The sequence below is a fragment of the Anolis carolinensis genome, chromosome 2, assembly GCF_035594765.1.
Source record: "Anolis carolinensis isolate JA03-04 chromosome 2, rAnoCar3.1.pri, whole genome shotgun sequence".
Lineage (NCBI taxonomy): Eukaryota > Metazoa > Chordata > Lepidosauria > Squamata > Dactyloidae > Anolis > Anolis carolinensis.
Genome location: NC_085842.1, coordinates 163,219,408 through 163,243,902, shown reverse-complemented (window position 1 = coordinate 163,243,902; position 24,495 = coordinate 163,219,408). Strand labels below are relative to the sequence as shown.

Here is a 24,495-nt window from a genome sequence, read left to right as displayed (position 1 = left end):
GCTTTTGTACTTTTCTGAATGTTGTGATCCAGACTTCTAATCAAAAATTGATACAAATATGCATACAATTGGAGGAAAAAGCATACAAAATTGCATATAATTTTTTGATGAGGGCCTTTTTACAAAAGCAAGTGCAATCGTATACAGGAACATGACAGAATGAAATTGTGCTTCAAAGAGCTCAAAGGGTATTAAAATGGAAACCGCGAGAATTTTAAATCTGTATTTTAGGGTAATGCGTTTTATACTAGAGCAGTGGTTCTCAACCTGTGGCTCCCCAGGTGTTTTAGTTTACAACTCCCAGAAATCCCAGCCAGTTTATCAGCTATTAGGATTTCTGGGAGTTGAAGGCCAAAACATCTGGGAGAATGTGAGAACCACTGCACTAGAGGATCCTTAGGCATCCTCATGAGAAATTATAGAAAATAGATAGGCGCTTGTGATTTATCTGAAGAATTGGCACCACAAGGAAAGCAGACCCCTAAAGTTTCCAAAGGATCCTAACTAAGGTTTCTAAAGGGAGCCATTGCAGTGTAGTGGACTGAGTCCTGCACTTGAATTCCATGAGACCAAGGTTCAAATCAACAGCAGAAACCCACTGAGTAACTTTGAACAAATCACATTCTCCCAGGAAGGACTTGATCATACGTGTCTTCAGCAGCGTCATAGGATGCTTTCACCCCAGTTGATCCACAGAGCCCCACACCGCTCATCACACGAGGCACATTCACTTCTGGCAGGGCTCTGTGGATCAACTGGGGCTACACACTTCTCCTTTTACTGCTACTTTTTAGCTCAGTAATGCTACTAGAATAAAGCTTTTTTTCTATAAGTACTCCATTTGCATCCACCCCACACTTTATAAATGCACTTGCCCTTTATATAAGCACCATGTCACATTGGCATAATGACAATTGGTAGGAAAAGAGCAAGCTATCTCTCACTGAGCCTGATCCATTTAGCTTAAGACACTGCAGCTCAAGATGGATGATTTACTTGTGGCCTTCCAGATGTTATTGAACTAAAGCTTCCAGAATACTTCCCCATAGGACATGCTGGTTAAGGCTAGTGAAAACCAAAGTCTCTACAACTTCTGGAATAACAAAGCTTGCTGACCACTCCAACACACAAACTGATCTATGCCAACTGGCACTGGTAGTGTCATACTGGGTTAATTTCTAGTTCTACTTTGAGATGCTGTGGACTTAGCGTGAATCTATGCTGTAGAATTAATGCAGTTTGACACCACTTTAACTTCCATGACTTAATGCTATGAAATCCTGAGAGTTGTAGTTTTACAAAGTCTAGCATTCTCTGTTGAAGAGTGCTGGTGTCTCACCAAATTACAAATCCTACAGTTCCATAGCATTGAGCCTTGGCAGTTAAAGTGCATTAATTCTACAGTATAGATGCACCCTTGGATTATGTCACAGCTGCATATAATTTGGAGTCTACACTAAGGTAGTGCTGTCTCAAGTACACTTGGCAATCCTGTTGGTGACTAGTACCAATTTCCCCATATAAGTGTATACTGCTACCCATTCTGGCCCTTTAGTTCAAGAATAGAAGCCCCCTATTCTGACCTGAAGGTTGGGTTGCTGACCTGAAGGTTGCCAGTTCAAATCCAACCCGGGGAGAGTGTGGATGAGCTCCCTCTGTCAGCTCCAGCTCCCCATGTGGAGAAGCCTCCCACAAGGATGGTAAAACATCAAACATCCAGGTGTCCCCTGGGCAACGTCCTTGCAGACAGCCAATTCTCTCACACCAGAAGCGACTTGCAGTTTTTCAAGTCACTCCTGACACGAAAAAAAGTTCAAGAATTATCGCACGCAGTCATAATGGCAAATTTAGAGTCATCCCCCCTGTCTATATTACAATACAGTGCAAATGTGTAAAACAAAACAAAGCAAACATTAAAAAAAAACCACTTTAGACCACAGCTATGGGAACACAACCTGTTCCCATTAGAGAATAGCCATTTCCCTGGATGAAAGCACAAGATGGAAATGTTTAGTCCCATTAAATTCATTAGGACTCACTCCCAGAAAACAGGTACAAGATGGTAACCTTAGACAATAATTTGTATACACTTCCTTGGATGAAAGCACCATTTAACTCAGTTGAACTTGCTTCCATACATAAACTCTACTGAATTTGGAAACAGAGTTAAAAACTCATTGAGATTACCTTTAAAAAATTGAACTGGAACTAGTTATCCCTTTCCATAAGTCTCATTATATTTAAAAGTACTGACAGTAATCTTTTCCCCAGAACTTCAGATTCAAGGCTTTAATTTGCAGGTGGAAATGACATGACTGTCTTTACTGAGAAGTGAAATAAGTGCCGGCTATTTTATCAATGTTTGCTCCCTACTCCTTAGCAGCCAGGATATTTTCTCAAGACTCCCCACCTAAATTTCCATTCATGTGGTATAAAAACTCAACAATTAAATACAATTTAGCTTTCATCACAAAGACCTTCTGTTGCTCCCTCTGTGCCAGGAAGGGGTAAAAAATCTTCTTTCTGCCTAATGGCTCCCTTACTGTAAAAGCAATTGTGTGCATGTTGCATTTCTTTGCAATTCCTGTCCATCTTAAAATTCATGGAAAACATACCAGCTTTTTAAAAATCTTTACTGAAAATATGCTGTCCAAGTAACATTACCTTCTTGGAAAATATTGAAATGGGGCCCTTAAAAAAATCCAAGATAACTTGTATCTCGCCAATGGTTTATGGTACTGGCTGGGTATCCAGTCCCATCATATCAATGTATTTTATATCTCTGGAATTAACCACCTGTTGCTTGAAAATATTAAAACACATACACCAGTTCCCAAAACCTTGTTTTTGTCATTATTGGACACCCTTTTACTATGCCATTGGGACTCGTGAATTCATGGATTTTGATATCCATGTAGATCCTGGAACCCAAACACAGCAGATATCCACTGTTATGTTTAGAAGCAAATCCCTCCTGAGTAATGCAACTCACTTGGTAACCATAACTAGTTATTCACTTAACTAAATCAGTCCAAGGACCCTTCTACACATGCTGTAAAATCCAGAAGTAACTGGGTTAATAGGGGTGGCGGCTAAACAATGTTTAGCCAAGGTGTGGGAGGGATCAGGTTAAGAGGTTAAAAACACGTGCTTAAAAGGTGTGCTTATAACCCGATTCAGCTAAAAAATGTGCACCTTTGCATGACTATATGCACCCACAGTCATGCAGAACACATGTTTTTCTTCACCCCTCCCCCCGTGTAGACTATAGAGTGCACGTACACTTTTTAAAACCATGAAACAGCTGATTGGGCTGTCAAACGGACACACAGGTGGTTCAAGGGAAGCACAAATGGAAAGCAATTGGAATTCTGAAACTCTTTATTTTGCACTTTATAATCTTAAACAGAGGTTAAATTATCTATCTGGGGAAGAGAGAGATCCCACAGAAGTTTTTTTTTTAATTCCCTCCATTACATGATGGACCTCAAATGCACACATGCAAATCTGCTTATATTTATATAAAGATATTCACATGTGCACATATAGGAGCCGCGGTGGTGCAGTGGGTTAAACCTTGTTGCATTGCTGACCTGAAGGTTGCCAATTTGAATCTGTGAGATGGGGTGAGCTCCCATCTGTCAGCTCTAGCTTGCGGGGACATGAGAGAAGCCTCCATCGCAGGATGGTAACAGATCTAGACATCCCCTGGGCAATGTCTCTGTAAACGACCAATCCTCTCACTCCAGAAGCAACTTGCAAGTCACTTCTGACACGATTTTAAAAAAAATGTGCACATCCCTCCAACTTGATCTACATCAAAAGAAGACTGTGGGGATAGTGGGAGACCCTATCCTGGGACTGACAGGTCTCTGTGTGGATCTACTGCCAGGTCCCAGGATTTTTAAACCCACTTTTAAAACATGGATTTAGGCACTGTCTGGATGCGCCCTGAGTGGTCTGTTTTGATTGTCAACTGGGATGGAGGAAGTCTTATTTCCTTGCAGGAAGTGCAGGATATAAACATGGTAGATAGAAAATAAGTTGCATGGATTTCAGCTGGAGCTCTTTTAATATGATTGCAACTTTTTTTTAGTGTTTTTCTATAATATTTCTTGCTTTCTTATCCAGATTTAATGTGAAACAAAAAAAGCAAAACACTTTGAAAGGTGATTCTCCGCATTGGTCTAGAATGCTCTCAGGAAGTAGCTGTGTCATAACGTTAGTACTGGCCAGACTTTCTGAAAGCATCTCTGCTGGACAACAGCTACAGCATTTCAAGAGCACTTTGACTTGAGGATGTGTGATCATTCCATTATGAAATCACAGACAATGGCTCCTTTTTTTCTTTTTTAAGCACAGGTAATCTGGAGATTTAAGGGGATCACCATCCTTAAATAGAAAAGAAGAGCAGGTGCTTTACCTCCTCAGGACCAAATATACCTGGGGAGTTTCTAAGCAGAAGTCTGAGGTTGTTAAGGACCTATATTTATTAGTGTCATCATTTAGGACTTCTTAGAGTGAAGTTTGAAGTTTGTTGTCATGGAAAGAAATGTATTTCCACTTTTATGTCAGGTTCATACAAAGAAACTGCCTTATTCAGTTGTACGAACTTGATATTTATAAATCTCTGGATTTCTTGGCACCGGAGATCTTTGTGTTACAGGTTCAGCCCTTTCCAACCTGGTGCCCTTCAGATGTGCTGGGCTCCCATATCCACCATCCCAAACCATCAAGCACACTTGTGGGCTTTGCAGTTGTGCATAATTCAGATGGTACCAGCTTAATAATAAATAATAATAAAACTTTATTTGTATTCCATGGCCGTCCTATCTCCCCAAGGGGACTCAGCTTGGGAAAGACCATCCCAGTGCATTCAAAGTGTAGGGCTTTGGTAGTTCAGCTCAACATACAAGGTGAGTCTAGGAAGACTGCTTCCCAAGTAGCTCCAGCAACTAATGCCACACATGCCAACTGACCTATGTTGTTGTGTGCTGGGTCAACTAATGCCAATGTGACATAACAATAGGATTGGCACTGGAATTTTCAATTATGTTCCAACAGAAAAACACCAATCAACTTCAATAGTTTTCTTCACACACACATACGCATATCCTGACTGTAATGTGATCAGAAGTCTATGCTATGTAAGGTCTTTGGTGGGATCAATACAGTTATGACAACAAGAAGTCATAGCAGTAAGAATATCCATACCAGCAAAGTTACTCACGGCGAAGAAATACAATTGTGTCACCCTGTCTTTATGTTACTGGCTCTACCATTCCCTAGATCAATAGTTCCCAGCCTTCTTAATGCCACAACCCCTTAATACAGTTTCTCATGTTGTGGTAACCCCAAACCATAAAAATATTTTTCTTGCTACTTCATAACTGTAATTTTCCTATTGTTATTAATCATAATGTAAATATCTGATATGCAGGATGGATTTTTATTCACTGAACCAAAATTGGCACAAATACCCGATACGCCCAAATTTGAAAACTGGCGGGGTTGGGGGATTTTGTCATTTGGGAGTCGTAGTTGCTGGGATTTGTAGTTCACCTACAATCAAAGAGCGTTCTGAACTCCACCAGCGATGGAATTGAGCCAAACTTTACACACAGAACTCCCATGACCAACAGAAAATACTGGAAGGGTTTGTTGGGCATTAACCTTGAGTTTTGGAGTTGTAGTTCACCTACATCCAGAGAGCACTATGGATTCCAAACAATGATGGATCTGGACCAGACTTGGCACGAATACTCAATATGCCCAAATTTGAACACTGGTGGAATTTAGGGATAATAGACCTTGACATTTGGGAGTTGTAGTTGCTGAGATTTATAGTTCACCTACAAAGGGGTTCCTAAGGCCATCAGAAATATGTGTTTTCTGATGGTCTTTGGTGACTCCTCTGACACCCCCTTTGTGACCCCCCCAGGGGTCCCGACCCCCCTAGATAGAATTCCTTTCTTTCTTTTCTTAGGTGGACATTTTATGAAAAATCAAAGAGACACACCCATGTTGCTACCATCAATAGTAGGAATGTTATCATTCCTAAGTGAGAGATAGGAGGCTATCTTAGTCCCTGGAGATTTATATTGAAGGAGAAAATGAACAGGTTTTGGAAGAGTTGATCCTCTCCTTCTAAGGAGATGAAATGTAAATAGCTTTTGTGGCTGTATCTGACATGGAGTTACCATGTTGTCTCCTTTCTATCATCTTAGCATCATTTTTGGCATTAGTATTTATTCATGTACATCGTGGAAATTGAAATGATATTTGTTATTGTTTGTTTCCCACAAAGAAACCTTATCAGTAAAATCAGAAGCAACACAAGACTGCTATAAGATTCTTTACTCTTCAGTAAGTATTCATCTTGCTGTGTCATCATCATGACACATGTTTTCTCCCTGAGCATAAAACACACACACACACAAAAACCCAAACCTATTTCTTAGGCAAGGAACAGTATATTCCCTGAATGGGAATCACGCTTTCTTCATAGACAATATCTGTATAGACAAAGACCTACCGAAGTGCTAATAGCAACTAAAAATTGCTCAGAAAGCTTTGTGTAATGCAGAGAATACTATGGGAATTCTTCATTCTTATGTGTTAGAATGAAGAATGCCAAGATTTATATCCTTAACTATTGTGATGGACCTTATGGGACACTGTGGCACATCCTGCTTGGGATCATTATGCTGCTTTTGTTGGGCCAGATCCAAGATATCATTTTTTGTTGTTCATTTGTTCACTCACTTCCAACTCTTCATAGATCAGCCCATGCCAGAGCTCCCTGTCAGCGGTGGCCACCCCCAGCTCCTTCAAAGTGGAGTCAGTCACTTCAAGGATACCATCCATCTATCTTGCCCTTGGTCGGCCCCTCTTCCTTTTTCCTTCCTTTTTCCCCAGCATTCCTGTCTTCTCATTATGTGGCCAAAATACTTCATCTTTGCCTCTAATATCCTTCCCTCCAGAGAGCAGTTGGGCATTATTTCCTAGTGGATGGACTGGCTGGAGCTTCTCGCGGTCCAAGGCACTCTCAGGATTTTCCTCCAGCACCAAAGTCTATCATCCTTCGCTCAGCCTTCCTTATGGTCCAGCTCTCGCATTCATAGGTTACTACAGGGAATATAATTGTTTTAACTATGCAGACCTTTGTTGCCAGTGTGATGTCTCTACTCGTCACTATTCTATTGAGGTTGATCATTTCTCTCCTCCCTAGAAGTCAACATTTTCTGATTTCCTGTCTGCAGTTTGCGTCTGAAGTAATCTTCGTGCCTGTCACTGCCTCCATGTTTTCTCCCTCTATTTGCCAGTTATCAATCAGTCTGGTTGCCATAATCTTGGCTTTTTAGATGTTTAACTGCATTTTTTTCTTTCTAAAATATCAGACCTGCCACATATCACCCAGTGGGTAAGTGGACTGTGAGTGGACACTCTGAATCAGCTTGGAAAAATACCTAACCTTTGATCAAAGGAGTATCCCACTTCAAGAACAAGTAGACCAACTATTTCTTGATGACGTCAAGAGGGCCCATTTATTAGGCAAATGTGGAACTTTTAAAAGCTTGTGGTACATTGATCTTATACAGTACTAGCTGTGCCCGGCCACGCGTTGCTGTGGCGAAGTCTGGTGGTACGGAAAATAAAGAATTGAGGAATTGGTGGTAGTTAAGGTAAAGGGTAAAGGTTTTCCCCTGACATTAAGTCCAGTCATATCTGACTCTGGGGGTTGGTGCTCATCTCCATTTCTAAGCCGAAGAACCAGCGTTGTCCATGGACTCCTCCAAGGTCATGTGGGATGACTGCATGGAGTGGCGTTACCTTCCCGCCGGAGCAGTACCTATTGATGCACTCACATTTGGATGTTTTTGAACTTCTGGGTTGACAGAAGCTGGGGCTAACAGTTGGGGCTCTCTTCGCTCCCCCAATTCAAACCTGCGGCCTTTCAGTCCAGAAGTTCAGCAGCTCAGCGCTTTAACACGTTGCGCCATCAGGGGATATTATTTCCTAAAGGTTGTGAATATACAATATTTCTGATTGTTTTTTTGTTTTTGTTTTTTGTCTGTTGGAGGCAAGTATGAATGCTGCAATTAGGGAAAATGATTAGGATGTAATGGCCTTGCAGCTTTAAAGCCTGGCTGTTTCCTCCCTGAGTGAAAATTTTGTTGGGAGGTGTTAGCTGGTCCTGATTGTTTCCTGTCTGGAATTTCCTTGTTTTCATAGTGGTGTTCTTTGCAATATTTTATGTGCTTCTACTGTCTGTGGCCCTGAGAAAACAGAGGATTTGCCAGACTTTGATGATGGGAATACTTTGTTGGGAGGTGTTAGCTAGCCCTGATTGTTTCCTGTGTGGAATTCCTCTGTTTTCAGAGTGTTGTTCTTTATTTAGTGTTCTGATTTTAGAGATTGTATTGTTCTGTTTTATTATACCACATTAATTTTTATATATTCTGTTTTTAGTGTTTTTGAATACTTGGTGCCAGATTGTATTCATTTTCACGGTTGACCGAAACACAATAATAATAATGATAGTAATGATAGTAATAATAATGACTTTGGTAATACACAGTGCTTCACTCCCTTCCCAGCTTCCTTTCTAGAAGAATCCTTTCTTGGGAGGTGTTAGCTGGCCCTGATTGTTTCCTTTGTGGAATTTCCAATTTCCCTGCTTTCAGAGTGTTGCTCTTTATTTACTGTCCTGGTTTTAGAGATTATATTGTTCTGCATTATTCTATCCCAGTAATTATTTCATATTAAAGTAGAATCTCACTTATCCAACATTCACTTATACAATGTTCTGGATTATCCAACGCAGTCTGCCTTTTCGTAATCAATGTTTTTGTAGTCAGTGTTTTAAATTCATTATGATATTTTAGTGGTAAATTTGTAAATACAGTACAGTAGAGTCTCACTTATCCGACATAAACGGGCCAGCAGAATGTTGGATAAGCAAATATGTTGAATAATAAAGATACATTAAGGAAAAGCCTATTAAACATCAAATTAGGTTATGATTTTACAAATTAAGCACCAAAACATCATGTTAGACAACAAATTTGGCAGAAAAAGTAGTTCAATATGCAGTAATGCTATGTAGTAATTACTGCATTTATGAATTTAGCACCAAAATATCACAATATATTGAAAACATTGACTACAAAAATGTGTTGGATAATCCAGAACGTTGGATAAGCGAGTGTTGGATAAGTGAGACTCTACTGTAATTACTACATAGCATTACTGCGCATGGAACTACATTTTCTGTCAAATTTGTTGTATAACATGATGTTTTGGTGCTTAATTTGTATAACGATTACCTAATTTGATGTTTAATCGGCTTTTCCTGAATCCCTTCTTATTATCCAACATATTCACTTATCCTGCCAGCCTGTTTATGTTGGATAAGTGAGACTCTACTGTATATTGATAATCTTATATTATCTGCTTAGAATTGGATTATATGAGGCCCCTTCTTCACAGCTGTATAAAATGCACACTGAAGTGGATTATATGGCAGTGTGGAGTCAAGATAATCCAGTGCAAAGCAGATAATATAAGATTATAAATGGGTTATATAGCTGTGTGGAAGGGCCTTGAGTCTACACTGCCATATAATCCAGTGCAAATTAGATAATCTGTGGAAGAGGCCTGAGGCCTAACTGTGCCTGCCCCCTGGGCTGAGTTGGTTGCCAGGAGACCAAGTGGGCAGAGATTAGCCCTCTAAATGGCAGCAATTGGATAAAAGCAATTATTGCTTTCCCTCTAATTAGGACTTTATTTTTCTTTTCTTTTTGTTGTATCAACCTAGAGGCGTGGATGATGGGTTGTGTTGTCAACTTTCGAGGTTGGGGGGCCTGTAGTTTTGTTGTTTTGTCAGTCGCCGTGATGCCATCACTCATTTATATATATAGATTCAGTGCATGTGTGGATAAAGATAAGGTCAGTTCTCCCAGCAGAGGTTAGTGTCTTCAATGGAGAAAAACAAAAAAACAATGGTTACGTCATTCAGTCTTGGGTTGCAATGCAGGGTGATTCAATTGTGTCCTTGAATAGTTATTTTGTATGTGTAAAGGAGGATGAGAACTGAGTTAGGCTACTGACTTGTCAACATAGACTTCAGCACAATCCTTTTCTCTTAGACTTTATCTAAAGGGGATTTAAATGAGAATTGTACAAGAAAACAAAAGCAGGTTAGTTTTAAAGCAAATAGGTATTTTAAAATCTGCATCCACAGGACACAGTTCTGAGCTAAAATCCTTATTGCTTCTCAAAAGCAAAATTGGGTAAGTGCTGGGCACTATTTATAGTGTTGCAACCAATGTTAGGAAAAATATATTCTCCAGAGTATCCTTTGACTCTTACACCTCAGTCTACAGCAGCATTATTGGCAGCACCAGCACTGTTTTGATGGAAGTCAAGCAACTCAGTTTCTACCTGGCAAGCACTAGACACGGAATTCTTGGAAATCCAATACATCAGTGTTCAAATGGGAACTGAATGGCTGACCTACCAATGGAAGACTGCCAATGCATGGGAGAAGGTGGAAGGGAAGATCTGGGCCCAATCCATAGGAGCATAGTGAGGAGCATAGGCATTCACTGGTGGCCCCTCTACTAAGGACAGAGCTTGAGAAAGTGACACTTGCAGACTGGAGGATTCTGGTGGGTTATAGCTGGACTTTGCTGACCAAGGAATCTCAGAGCCTGATGCCCGTTTTCAGAGGCCAATATCAACACTCTGAGCTTCCTGCACTTTATGATTCAATTCCTGCTTTATGAGTCGATCTGGTATATCTCACTGCTCTGGCAATTGGGGCGGCAGCTACGCACAGTATGATCTTTTCAAGTCTCAACATTAAGATTATTCTGGAAAGTCCTTGAAAAATTACTTTCAGCATGGATGACTGCAAATCACATTATTCTGAACGTCAGTATAATAGGGACTCTACAATTGCCGGAATATTATTTAGGATATCATTTTCCTATCTTCTATGTAACTTTTTCCATTCTTTTTTTTAAAAGAATACTTACACTGACTCAAAGATAAATGCTTTGACATTTAAGACACAAAAGCTCTGTTTTCATGGGATGCTTCTTCTTCAACTGATGGGCCCCATTGTTGTGAATGGTTATGAAGGTCTCGATGTGTGTTACGGTATCTCATTTCTTGTGCAAGGCTCCATCAATAATGCATTTGACTTTGTTTCCATTTTTGGAGTTGTTACAAAGGGCTGTTAGACAGAACTTGACACTGATCATTTTTCCACAGCTGTCCATTTGATATCTTATTGGCCAAGAAATTTTTTTTCCTTGAGGAGAGGCCATCTCAATTGTGACTGCATTCATAGAGCATCTCAAAGACTCCAATCTGGGAAAGTAACTTTTCCAAGCTCTCAAGGATCCCAGGGCATCCTTAGAATCTCTAGGAAAGGCCTGAGAAAGATGGTTTTCTAAGCCCATGAAGTGTTGCTGCCAGTCTGTGAGCAAAATATAGAATTCGTTAGACTCAAAGTCTATGTGATAAAGTACATTTATTCAAATGTAATGCTCATCTTTTTTGGCTAAATTATCTTCCCAAAATAAGGGTGCACATTAGATTCATGTAATGTGGTAACCTTCATGCTGAGCCAAAGCAAGAGGGGAACCTACTTCAGGAACACTTGGAGCTCCTATTTGAGGGACATCATTTCCCATTTAATTGCCATGGCTCAATGCTATGTCATCCTGGGATTTGTAGTTTGGTGAGTCATCAGCATTCTTTGGGCATCCCCATGATCCCATAGTAAATACTGTTACATTTAGTGGATTCATTCTACAGCACAAATGCAATCCAGAGTTTTCTTTTTCATTGTTGAGAGCTTTGGTGTTCAGACACTTTTGTTTTTAAAGAAGGAATTATAAGCATGCAGCCACTGTAATGCACACCTTTTTTGGCCAAAATACAAAGAGTGCACTTTTTGCCACTGTGCATTACATTCACCAGCAAATACTTTTGAAAACTGAGGTGCACATTAGATTTGATGGCGCACTAGGCTCAAGTAAATATGTGTTGATAGTTCCTGTGTATTTTACATTTAGCAATTCACATTAAGGTTGCTTCTGGAATCATAAAGTAGGATTCCTGCTCCTGCCAATCACTGAACATGAGGTTCAGACCTATATGGACTCAGAATTGGCAGTCACATTTGTGAATGGTTCTCTACATTGAAATTGTGGTTAAAGGAGAAAGCGGCATGGCTAGGAATGGCCATTAAGGGGTGTTTTTAATATGGAGGGAAATTTTTTGAAATAGCTTCTCCTGGGTTCCTGCACAGATTCACTTGTGTAGCTAAGATTACACAATCCTTGTGGTGCCCTCAAGATGTGTTGTACTAGAATGTTCATCATAATATGTTAGGTGAAGACAATCAGTTGATAGTCCAACATATTTTAAGGTCATCATCTTAGATAAGGACCTTACAGTAAGTCAGTACTAGTGCTCTGTATTATAGATGGAAGGACTGAAAAACACCAGCTTGCTTCAGGCCACCAAGTATGTTCATGATAGAGATGGTCTTTCAGTTGGGCACTTCCTGATCTGTAATAGTCTATATGACATGCAATGCACTTAAGAACCAAGATATCACCACTATAGGGACTAGCAATCACATCTATGGTGAAATGATTACCTGACTAGGTGGACCTTTACATTTTATTTATTTATTTACATCATTTATATACCGCCTTCCTCCCAAGCAGTTTACAACATACTATACAAACAATGAACACAGTGTTAAAAATGTTTAAACCCATAGCATTTAAACATAATTCTTAACTTCAGTTCCCAGCAACCTAAAACAGTCTGGCCAGTTTAGCAGCATCTGGAGGGATATTGGTTCTGGAGATTTACTGTAAAAGGTCTCATATCAGATGACTGCTTTAGGGTGCAGAGGACTGGTTTTCATTACAACCACAGTGTTGGGGAAATGTTTTAACCCTTCCTCACAAGCTAGCTAGTTAGGAAATGGATGCAATTGAATGCTTGGTTTGACCGAAGAAGTCCACTTATCTCAGGTTGTAATGATAACCAAAGAAGCCCCTTCTACAGTGCCATATAATCCAAATTATCTGCTTTGAACTGGATTATATGAGTTTCCCTCCGGGGGGAGATTATTTTTATTATCAACACAACGACGTTGTATGGCACAGCAAACAAGATAGATATGCTGGATTTCGTTTCGCAAAACCACAAGTCGAACACTTCCCAAGTGTCTAGGACTGTGTGATGTATTTTCTGATGATGTGTGCAGATCCCAGTAGGGTGGCCTTTTGCAGTAATAATAATGGCCTTTTGCAATAATAATAATTATTATTATTATTATTATTATTATTATTGACACAACGACGTTGTATGACACAGCAAACAAGATAGGTATGCTGGATTTCGTTTCACAAAATCACAAGTCGAACACTTCCCAAGTATCTAGGACTGTGTGATGTATTTTCGGATGATGCGTGCAGATCCCAGTAAGGTGGTCTTTTGCAGTTGGCAGATCGTAATTTTGTCAATGTCTAATGTTTCCAAATGCCGGCTGAGATCTTTTGGCACGGCACCCAGTGTGCCCATCACCACCGGGACCACCTGCACTGGTTTCTGCCAGAGTCTTTGAAGTTCAATCTTGAGGTCCTGATAGCGGCTGATTTTTTCCCTTTTGTTTTTCATCAATGCGACTGTCACCTGGGATGGCAACATCAATGATCCAAACCTTGTTCTTTTCCACAACTGTGATGTCTGGTGTGTTGTGTTCCAGAACTTTGTCAGTCTGGATTCGGAAGTCCCACAGTATCTTTGCGTGTTCATTTTCCACAACCTTTGCAGGTTTGTGATCCCACCAGTTCTTTACTGCAGGGAGGTGGTACTTGAGGCATAAGTTCCAATGAATCATTTGGGCCACATAGTTGTGCCTCTGTTTGTAGTCTGTCTGTGCAATTTTCTTACAGCAGCTGAGGATATGATCAATGGTTTCATCGGTTTCCTTGCACAGTCTGCATTTTGGGTCATCAGCTGATTTTTCGATCTTGGCCTTGATTGCATTAGTTCTGATGGCTTGCTCCTGGGCTGCAAGGATCAGGCCATCTGTCTCCTTCTTCAGGGTCCCATTCGTGAGCCAGAGCCAGGTCTTCTCCTTGTCAGCTTTTCCTTCAATTTTGTCAAGGGTTATTATTATTATTATTATTATTATTATTATTATTATTATTATTATTATTATTATTATTATTGGGTTGTTGTATGTCTTTCGGGCTGTGTGGCCATGTTCCAGAAGCATTCTCTCCTGACGTTTCGCCCACATCTATGGCAGGCATCCTCAGAGGTTGTGAGGTATGGATAAACTAAGTAAGGAAAGGAAAGAATATATATCTGTGTCCAAGGTGTGGCAAGAGTCCTTTGTCACTGGGAGCCAGCATTAATGTTTCTGTTAATCACCCTAATTAGCATTGGAGATGTTTTGTCCCAACATCTCCAATGCTAATTAGGGTGATTAACAGAAACATTAATGCTGGCTCCCAGTGACAAAGGACTCTTGCCACACCTTGGACACAGATATATATTCTTTCCTTTCCTTACTTAGTTTATCCATACCTCACAACCTCTGAGGATGCCTGCCATAGATGTGGGCGAAACGTCAGGAGAGAATGCTTCTGGAACATGGCCACACAGCCCGAAAGACATACAACAACCCTGTGATCCCGGCCATGAAAGCCTTCGACAACACATTATTATTATTATTATTATTATTATTATTACACTCCTGGAGCCCCCTGTGGTGCAGTGGATTAAACTTCTGAGTTCAGCAGCTCAGCAGAAATGAGCTGAACTTGCTGACCAAAGGTTAGTGATTTGAATCCGGGGAGCGGGGTGAGCTCCCATTGTTAGCCCCAGCCTCTGCCAACCTATCAGTTCGAAAACATCAAATGTGAGTAGATCAATAGATACTGCTCTGGTGGGCAGGTAACAGCGCTCCATGCAGTCTACGGACAATGCCAGCTCTTTGGCTTAGAAATGGAGATGAACACCAACCCCCAGAGTCGGACACAACCAGACTTAATGTCAGGGGAAAACCTTTGCCTTTACAATTACACTTTCATATAATCCTGTTCAAAGTAGATAATCTGGATATTATAAGGCAGTGTAGAAGGGGCCGCAATGACTTTTATTTGTTTAACAGTATACTGTAAAAGGGCAGGAGCATATTTTAGGCAGGTGCCAAGTAGATTGGCAACACAGAACAAATATGTTTCTTGGCACACAGAAGAATACCTGGTGACTTCATTTAGGGACATTATCAAAACTACTCTAGATGGAGAGATGCACAGTGTGATTTATCCTTGCCACAGACATATGCTATAAACAAAGCATAAGGATCAGAAGGCAAAAAGGGTGGGGTGGGAGGAGAGGGATAGAGCTATAAACATTTAGGAAATGACTCACTGGTAGAGTTTGTTTTGATTTGTCACTGAACAATAGTTTTAATGTCAATGTGTTTTGTAATAGGCTCGTGAAAGACTCAGCCCACATTGAGAATGTGTATGGAAGTGTAATAATGAGTTCTAGTGAAACAGATGTGCAAATGATTCCCACCTATTCATCCTTCCAGTCTCTTAGGTCTATGACAGTGGATCTCAACTTGTGGGTCCCCAGGTGTTTTGGCTTACAACTCCCAAAATTCCCAGCCAGTTTACCAGCTTTTAGGATTTCTGGGAGTTGAAGGCCAAAACATCTGGGGACCCATAGGTTGAGAACCACTGGTCTATAGCCTCCTTCAGACCTTCACTTTCTGCTTTCCTATCAGCACCTTCTCTTCAGCTGTTTCTTTCACCTCTTACTTTCATTTCTGCTCAACTAGAGAGAATCTTGTAGCCATTTTAATGGGATGCCACTAGATTCTTTTAACCTTCGATAATGTATCTCTGCTTCTCTAAGTCTGGCAAATCCAGCAGTTTTGCAGATGGTTGTTTTACTAGTTGTATCTCACCTATGTATATCCACATTTTGCATTGAGCCTTTGCTTCCAAAATTACTGAGCCCTCATCTTTTCTTTGGTTTGAATTATTTTGGTTGTTAGATATATGAATAAGTCTGAGATGAAGGTGAGAATTAAAATAACAGCGGCTGACATTGAAAGGCACTGGCATACATCCACATCGATCATGTTTATCAAGTGTCATATTCGTAATACTGAAAGATGTCTCTCCCTAAGAAATTCATAAAGTGCCTACATTTTATGTTTTGGTCATATGGAGGCAGAATTACTTTTCCCCAGATGCTGCTGGACTACAACATTGGCCATACAGTTGAGGCTCCTGGGAGATGCAGTCCAACAGAGTCTGAATGGGAAAAATCCCCCTATTTGTTGCAGAGGGTGCCTTGTTGAAGATATTTTGAATGAACTGGTGCCCCCATGTGAGAAAAGGGTTGCAGACAGTTTGTTAAGACCCTTCCATAAGATGGGTTGGAAGCAGGGGAAAATGACACAGAGGCAATAGTGTTAAAACTACAATATTCCTGATTTAATCTATTGGGCATGGGAAGACGTGGCACAGAAAAAGAATGGGGACAATCTATTCGATTCTGTTTCTTCCCAAAAATATTTTAGGTTGTAACTTACCAAATATCAACAAATGAAGTTCATCACTAAACAGAGGATTTGACTTCTTAGGCCAGTGGTTCTCAACCTGTGTGTCCCCAGATGTTTTGGCCTTCAACTCCCAGAAATCCTAACAGCTGGTAAACTGGCTGGGATTTCTGGGGGTTGTAGGCCAAAACACCTGGGGACCCACAGGTTGAGAACCACTGTCTTAGGCTGTTCCTGACCCTACCTGACTGTGGCAGCTAATCGGGGACAGCTCTGGATAGTACTTGGAGGGGAGACTGCCACAGAATGTCTGTGAAAGAGGAAGTATCTGGCAAAACCAAAAGTTCAGAAAGTATTTATTTCCTAAGAAAACCCTATGAAGTTCATGAGGTTGCCATAAGTTGACAGTTTACTTGCACACAGAGTTGTAGACTAAGAAGGGGTCTCCCATGGCTCCAAAGCTGAATAGTGAGATGTATTGAAAGATCAAGAGTGTTATAAAAACCACAGGTTCCTAGAGTAAGACAGTCTGAAGATAAATGTAAACACAAGTGGGCTATTTCAGTTTAGTTTAGGTTCCAGGACAGTTCACTCAATGTCAGCAAAGAACGTTGTGAATTAATCATATAATCAAAAGCGCATCCCAAAAACTTTTAGTCTCTGGCACACCTTGTCTTTTCCAGAAACGATTTGCCATATTGCCTTAGCCAGGTGATTCTGCAGTGTCATTTGAAATTCAAAGCTCACAACAAGCAATTCAACAAAAAGTACAGAGTTTATTTTGAAATATTGCTTCCAGGATAAGTGGGTGTCTGTGCCAAGCTGCTGGCCTCCATTCAGTACCTCTGTTACTCTTGAGAGAAAATAATTCTTGGAATTAATTCTTGCAAAATGTATGTATGCTTCCTCTCTAACACACCAAATGTGGTGACCTTTCCTTAACTGAAATGAAATGAAGAATGCATGTTTTGTACTCCTTTGTGTCACCTGATTATGTAGTGCATTATAGAACACAAAGCACAAGTCATAGAATCCTTTTGTTCCATAAAGAATGCCACCTTTCACCTTGCTCTCCAAAATCACCAATGAAAGGATAGGAGAAGAAAGTTATAATCTCTTGACCCACGGGAAAAGGTCTTTCTGTGGGGAAGCTAGCAATTTATCTCTTGCAGTTCCCCCAGAGGAACAAAGGGATTCATTTTATTTTATTTTCCATATATCTTTCAGAATGCGGAGCTCTCTTGTGAAATGCCTCCTTGTGAAAGGGAAAAATCAACAACATGATGACTAAACATTGAGTAAGAAGAGGACACAACCTCTTGGCAGAAAAACATATAAATACAGTAAGATGGTCGATCGCTTTGGCTTCTACTATAAGTCTGTAGTGAAAGAGAATGAGGAAGAGGAGGAAGAGGAGGAAGAAATTCACAGGGACCATGGACTGTTGTGAACTAACAGGGCACTGTTGCCATTCCTGATCCCAGCATAAATGGCTAAACAAACTATGGCAGTTTGCTCTATGATTTCTTTTTTGTGAATATGAACACATGGCACATACCTATCTCTGATTTTATTTTTCTTGGTTTCTTTCTCTGGTCTGTTGGGAGAGAAGCACAGTAGAGAAACAAATTTTCAAAAAGGGAAAGATCGTTCCCCAGTTTTGCACGACATGAATAAACAAAGTGAAGGGTCATAGTCTGTTCTGCTGCTGTTTGAATCCTCGCACACACAGCAAATATTGGAGGACCCAATCTGAACAAACTGTTGGACTGACAATAATGAGGCTGTTGTTGTTTTACATTTTTCAGCCTGGGAAAAAAAGAGATCAGTTTGCAACCGGTTTTGCTCCAGCAAAATAAGGAGCACAAAAGATGTTTTTCTCTAAATGCTCCAGGACTTGTTTAAAATCACGACTTGCCAAAACAGTCACATGAGCAGATCTCGCTCATCTCTTACCCCATACCTGTTTGGTAGGCGGACCTGTTTTCGAGCATGTCAGTGCTTTTAATCTTCAGGAAGACTGAATCAACGTATGGTGTACACTGGCAAAGGCAAGAATTGCCACTTGACGACTCCGGGGTTGTTTTAGAAGACCATCCACAGAATTCCTACTCGATGCTTTTACTCTATCAAATGCACAACCGCTTCTGGGGTAAAAAAAGAAAATATTTAACCAACAAGGATTCATCTAAGACCAAAGAAGACTCAGAAAAGTGAGTATTATTGGAAAGCAGTCAGCAGGTAGCATATTGCAGTTGTGCGTACATTTGAATGTAGCATTAGTAGTAAACCTGCTGAGCTCACTGTGTCAAAAAATTGTTATTAGTTTGTTGTGTTTTTTAATACAGCCATCCCTCCACATTCACTGTGGTGAGGGGCACAGAATCCCCATGAAAGTGAAAAACCACAAATAAAAAATGCTATTTTTTTATATGAAAGAACATCTCTCGAATAACTTCTGGGTCTTCCAGCATGGCTCAGTGATCAACATCTGTTGGAAGCAAACCACAGAATTGCACTGGAGGACCGAGAGATTTCTATAGAGGTGTTTCCTCTAGAAGTCTCCAGATTCTCCAGCATAACTAGACAATGTTGACCATCTAGTCACAATGGAGGACCTAGATATTCCCTGAGGCAATATTTTCAATAAAATCTGCAAAAGTCAAAACAGCACATCTGGGGGGGATGACTGTATTCTGCCATTTAACAGAAGTGAGACTCAGGGTGGCTTATCATTTAAAACTGGATCACCTGGTGGAGCAATGGGTTAAACCTTTGTGCCGACAGGACTGCTGACTGAGAGGTTGGTGGTTTGAATACAAGGAGTGGAGTGAGCTCCTATCTGTCAGCTCCAGCTTCACATGAAAGAAGCCTCCCACAAGCATAGTAAAACATCTGGGCCTCCCTTGCAGACGGCCAATTCTCTCACACCAGAAGTGACTTGCAGTTTCTCAAAACGCTCCTGAAATGAAAAAAAATCATTTAAAACAAGACCAATACAGATAAATATGAATTAATGGATTCTATAAGAATTTAAACATTTACTTGAAAGGATTAAAAAAAAACATCTGAGCACAGTTCAAATTCAAACAAGATAGCACTGAGGTCCTCTTGGGGGCAGCTACTCCAACCAGCCAGAATGCGACTGGAAATCGTCACCCAGATAACCTTTTCATTGGCTGCCCCAAGTCTGTAGAACGACCTGCCAATAGAGATCTGACAGCTAAATGAGTTGTCGGAATTTAAATGCCACCTTAAGACCTATCTCTTCCGGCAGGCCTACCCAGACAGTTTTAATCATGACTTAAACTCATGCCCTCTGTTTCAATCTCTGTTCCATGTATTTTAATATGTATTTTATAGAAATATGTTGTAATATGTATCTTTTATACATATACATTTAATATGTGTATTTATAGCATTTTTACAATGTTTATGTGTTTTGACTATGCTGTAATCCGCCTCGAGCCATGAAGAGAAGCGGGTAAGAAATAAAATTATTATTGCTATTTGATACACAACAAGATGAGTACAAAGCAAACAAGATCACTATGCTGGCTGTTATATTGTATCATATGTCGGACACTTCCCAAGTGTCAAGGACTATGTGATGTTTCGGCAAGTAATGCATGCAGATCCAAGTAGGGTGGCCTTTTGCAGCTACAGATGGTAATTTTGTTTTCAAGTGCTGGCCAAGACCTTTAGGCACTGCACCCAGTGTGCCGATCACCACTAGGACCACCTTTACTGGCTTGTGCCAGTCTTTGCTGCTATTATTATTATTATTATTATTATTATTATTATTATTATTATTATTATATTATGTCACAGCAAACAAGATAGATATACTGGATTTCATATTATGGATTATTATTATTATTATTATTATTATTATTCTCTTTGCAAACAGAGGACCATCTAACCTCCCTGGAAAGGGAGTTCTAGAGTCTAGGGTTTGTCACCAAGAAGGCCTTATGATGACGTAAAGTTATTTCCTTACAAGTTTCCCACCCCGTGACATTTGGTTTCCATTCTTCTTCTGCTTGCGGAGTCTTCTATTTGATTATAGTGCAACTGTAGTTTGCATGTGGGTGCCAAACCGGTATTTTCATTGTGGAATGTTTATCGCTATAATTGCTATTGCACAGCCTCATTGGGGCTCTTGCATGAAATATATATAAACCTGTTTTGCTCTCAGGAGCTTTTGTTTAGAGACCTGTAGTCTCTCCTTGCACTAATATCTTTCAGATTTAACATGAAAAATAGACTGCAGCACTTCTTGCTTTTTCCTCTTGCTTGATCTTCCTGTCATTTGGCCGGAACAGTCTGTGTTATGAAGGCCTTGCAATGGTTATAAAATAAAGATGGAAAAGCAGCTGTTGGAACGACAATAAATCCCTTGTGTCTGCCCCTGTTTTAGACAAGCCTGTCACTCCACTGGATCTCTGTCTCACAATATAAAAGATACACATATATAATTCAAAGTGACTGAGAGGCTTGGGGAAAAAACAATGCTGAAACAAAAATCTTTAATGCACAATAAAGATAAATAATGGCAATGATAGGCTTTTTTCCTTTTAAAAATGTCCAAAGGGTGCGTACATTTTGAATATATGTCCAAAATTCATCCTTGGGTGTTTTTATTAGAACACTGAATGATGAGGAAATGTTTTTGAAACTTCTCTACTGGAAAGAGAACAGGTCTTTTTAATAGCGATTTAATAATTTTACACATTATGCTACCACTCAGCCAACATAGTTGATGTGTTGTCGAAGGCTTTCATAGCCGGGATCACAGGGTTGTTGTGTGTTTTCCGGGCTGTATGGCATGTTCCAGAAATATTCTCTCCTGACGTTTCGCCCACATCTATAGCAGGCATCCTGAAGTTGTGGACTAGGAGTCTACTCATCCTTCAGGAAAATTTAAGAAAATAAACAAGGAAATTTACATCATTTACTACATTGTGAATACAACTACTTTGCATCATACTGTGAATGCAATAGTTTGATTGTGATTTCTAACTGCTTATCTGGAATTTACATTCATTTATTGTTCATATTATTATTATTCTAATAATGGATACTTGTCAGTTAAACCCTTGGGAACCCAGTTTTTCTTATAGTATGCTGAGATACCAGCCCTCTTTAGGCAAAGAAGGCTAAATCCAACAATAAAACCACTACACCATACTGGCTCTCAGATCAAGAGCTGGAATTGGCTGACTTGCCCAATTGCTTTGGGCAAGTCAACTCACTAACATAAGGGGAAGAGGACTAATCTCATATATTAGGACTGGCAAACCCATACCCTGCCAGATATTGTTTGATCACATTCCCGGTATCCCCAACAACTGGCCATGCTTGCTAATGCTGATATGAATTGAACCCCAACATCACATGGAAGGCTATATGTTCCCTTCTACTGCCATATAGATTTATTGAAGAAGGTGGGATGCAAGTGCTGATTATTGTACATAATCTTACTTTTTTTTAGTATGGGCAAGATTTCTTTTAGATAGATATTGATATTTTCTTTGTATGTTTAGAACAGCACCATGCTCTTACCCAAAGTTGTTATGAAAAAACCTCCTTTTGTGTTTTAAAAGGGGGTATTTTGCCACACTCCTCTGAAATCTTATGCAAATCTACATGTCCCTGTTTATACATCAGTACAGTAGAGTCTCACTTATCAAACAATCACTTATCCAACGTTCTAGATTATCCAACGCATTTTTGTAGTCAATGTTTTCAATACATCGTGATATTTTGGTGCTAAATTTGTAAATACAGTAATTACAACATAACATTACTGCGTATTGAACTACTTTTTCTGTCAAATTTGTTGTTAAACATGATGTTTTGGTGCTTAATTTGTAAAATCATAACCTAATTTGATGTGTAATAGGCTTTTCCTTAATCCCTCCTTATTATCCAACATATTTGCTTATCCAATGTTCTGCCAGCCCGTTTATGTTGGATAAGTGAGACTCTACTGTATATTACTTGCACAGATAGAAATTCAACAGGTATGGCCATTCTCATCATGGAGGAGCAGTATAGGAAAACAAAAGCTCTTGAATTTTTGTGTGTTATACAACAGAGGCACTGATTTATTTGGTCAGATGAAGGGAATGAGTAAGCAACATATATGTGTATGTGGATATGTATATATGCTTCCATTATTTGTTCCATCCTTTAGGTTAGCTTTGCTATTCAGTGTACAGTAATCCAAATATTTTGAAATCTGGGGTAAAAAAAATATTGGAACATATGTTTAAACAACATGAAATGACTTATGACTTACTCCTCAATTGAAATGCGGAATGAGTTAAGACTACTGGCATTTATGGATTGTGACCCATAAACCATTCAAGCCAGCATTCTTTCACTTAATTGGTGGGTGAACTTTCTATCTCCAGCATCTTCAACCACATCCTCTGGAAAGGAAAGCTTGGCACGTCAACAGCCAGGGACTACAACAGACTGCCACAGCACTTCTGTGTGCCCATTATATGCTGTACTTTTTTGGACTGTAGCTGTAAGCTAGTTCAGGAGCCAATTTGTTTTGCTGCCAAGAAAGGTACAAAATTAAAACAAAGCTTGATCTGCTTAGTTCTAGCAATGGAAAATGGGCTAGGAAATAATTGATAACAGTGCCAATAAGCGCCTTTCCCTATATTATTTATTTATTTTACAATATTTATTTATACCTCGCCCTTCTCACCCCGAAGGGGACTTAGAGCGGCTCACAGAACATATATACGGCCAACATTCAATGCCGATTATACAATTATACAATTAACAAGGACAGGCAAGGGCAGATAACACAACAGAGGTAAAGACAGTTTCCCCCCATCTTATTTCCGACATCTTGGAGGCTGTGCTTGACTCCAACCATTGGGGGTGGGGGGGAGGGGTGCTGTCGCTCCATCTTCCATGCCAAGGAACTTCCTCCAATCGATATCTTTTTAAGGGCGCCTTTATTACCTCCCTACTTAAAAGCGGTACCTATTTATTTACTTGCATTTCTGCTTTCAACCTGCTAGGTGGGCAGATGAGCTGGCACTAATGGCGGGTGCTCAACCCCGACCTGGACTTGAACTGCTGACCCTTTGATCAGCAGGATTTTCTGCAGCACAGTGGTTAAACTGCTGTGCTAAGCCCAGCCCCTATATTATGTGTTGAGGTTTTAAAGACACCATTATGGATGGGTTAACTGGAAAAGTATATGTAAGAAGCTGATTGGCTAAGCCTGTGAACAGCTAGGAATCTGATTGGTCCATTTCTCTGCCATGCTACTGGGGCACTGGTTTGAGCAGGTTTTACCTCATAGATAGAGTGTATGCTGACTGGAAACAGCCGGGAGAGAGGACGGCTGCCGGCTCTCAGTGGCCCTGTTATTTCTAAGGCACTAAGGCAATTTTATGGCCATTAAAAGGACTATTTATTCCTACTGTTCTCTGTAAGCAATCAGAGAGACTATTGTAAATATTATTGCTCTGTTTGATCATTTTGAAGTCAGTAAAGTTCCTGTTAATTGTTCTACAAAGCCAAGTGGCACATCATTATGCTGCAGGGTGACTGAGATTCCACCTGAACATCAGGAAGAACTTTCTCACTCTGAGAGCTGTTCGGCAGTGGAACTCTCTGCCCCGGACTGTGGTGGAGGCTCCTTCTTTGGAGGCTTTTAAGCAGAGGCTGGATGGCCATCTGTCGGGGGTGCTTTGAATGAGATTTTCCTGCTTCTTGCAGGGGGTTGGACTGGATGGCCTGTGAGGTCTCTTCCAACTCTACAATTCTATGATTCTATGACTTTAGTTCACAGGTGGACGTAAGAGCGTCTATTTAATCTCATCTACAATCTTTAACAT

At 40.1% G+C, this 24,495-nt stretch overlaps 2 protein-coding genes across 2 annotated transcripts in view; both read left to right on the top strand.

The window, feature by feature from the left end:
• Positions 1–17,982, top strand: part of smim36 (small integral membrane protein 36) — a 48,528-nt gene extending 30,546 nt beyond the window's left edge. Inside the window, exon 2 of the mRNA XM_062970994.1 lies at positions 17,852–17,982. The gene's annotated coding sequence lies outside the window, so the exon portion shown is untranslated. The remainder of the gene's footprint in view (positions 1–17,851) is intronic.
• Positions 17,983–18,616: 634 nt separating this feature from the next.
• The window catches only part of mmd (monocyte to macrophage differentiation associated), a 65,088-nt gene continuing 59,209 nt past the window's right edge, over positions 18,617–24,495 (top strand). Inside the window, exon 1 of the mRNA XM_062970991.1 lies at positions 18,617–18,837. Coding sequence (XP_062827061.1) covers positions 18,617–18,837 — 221 coding nt within the window. The remainder of the gene's footprint in view (positions 18,838–24,495) is intronic.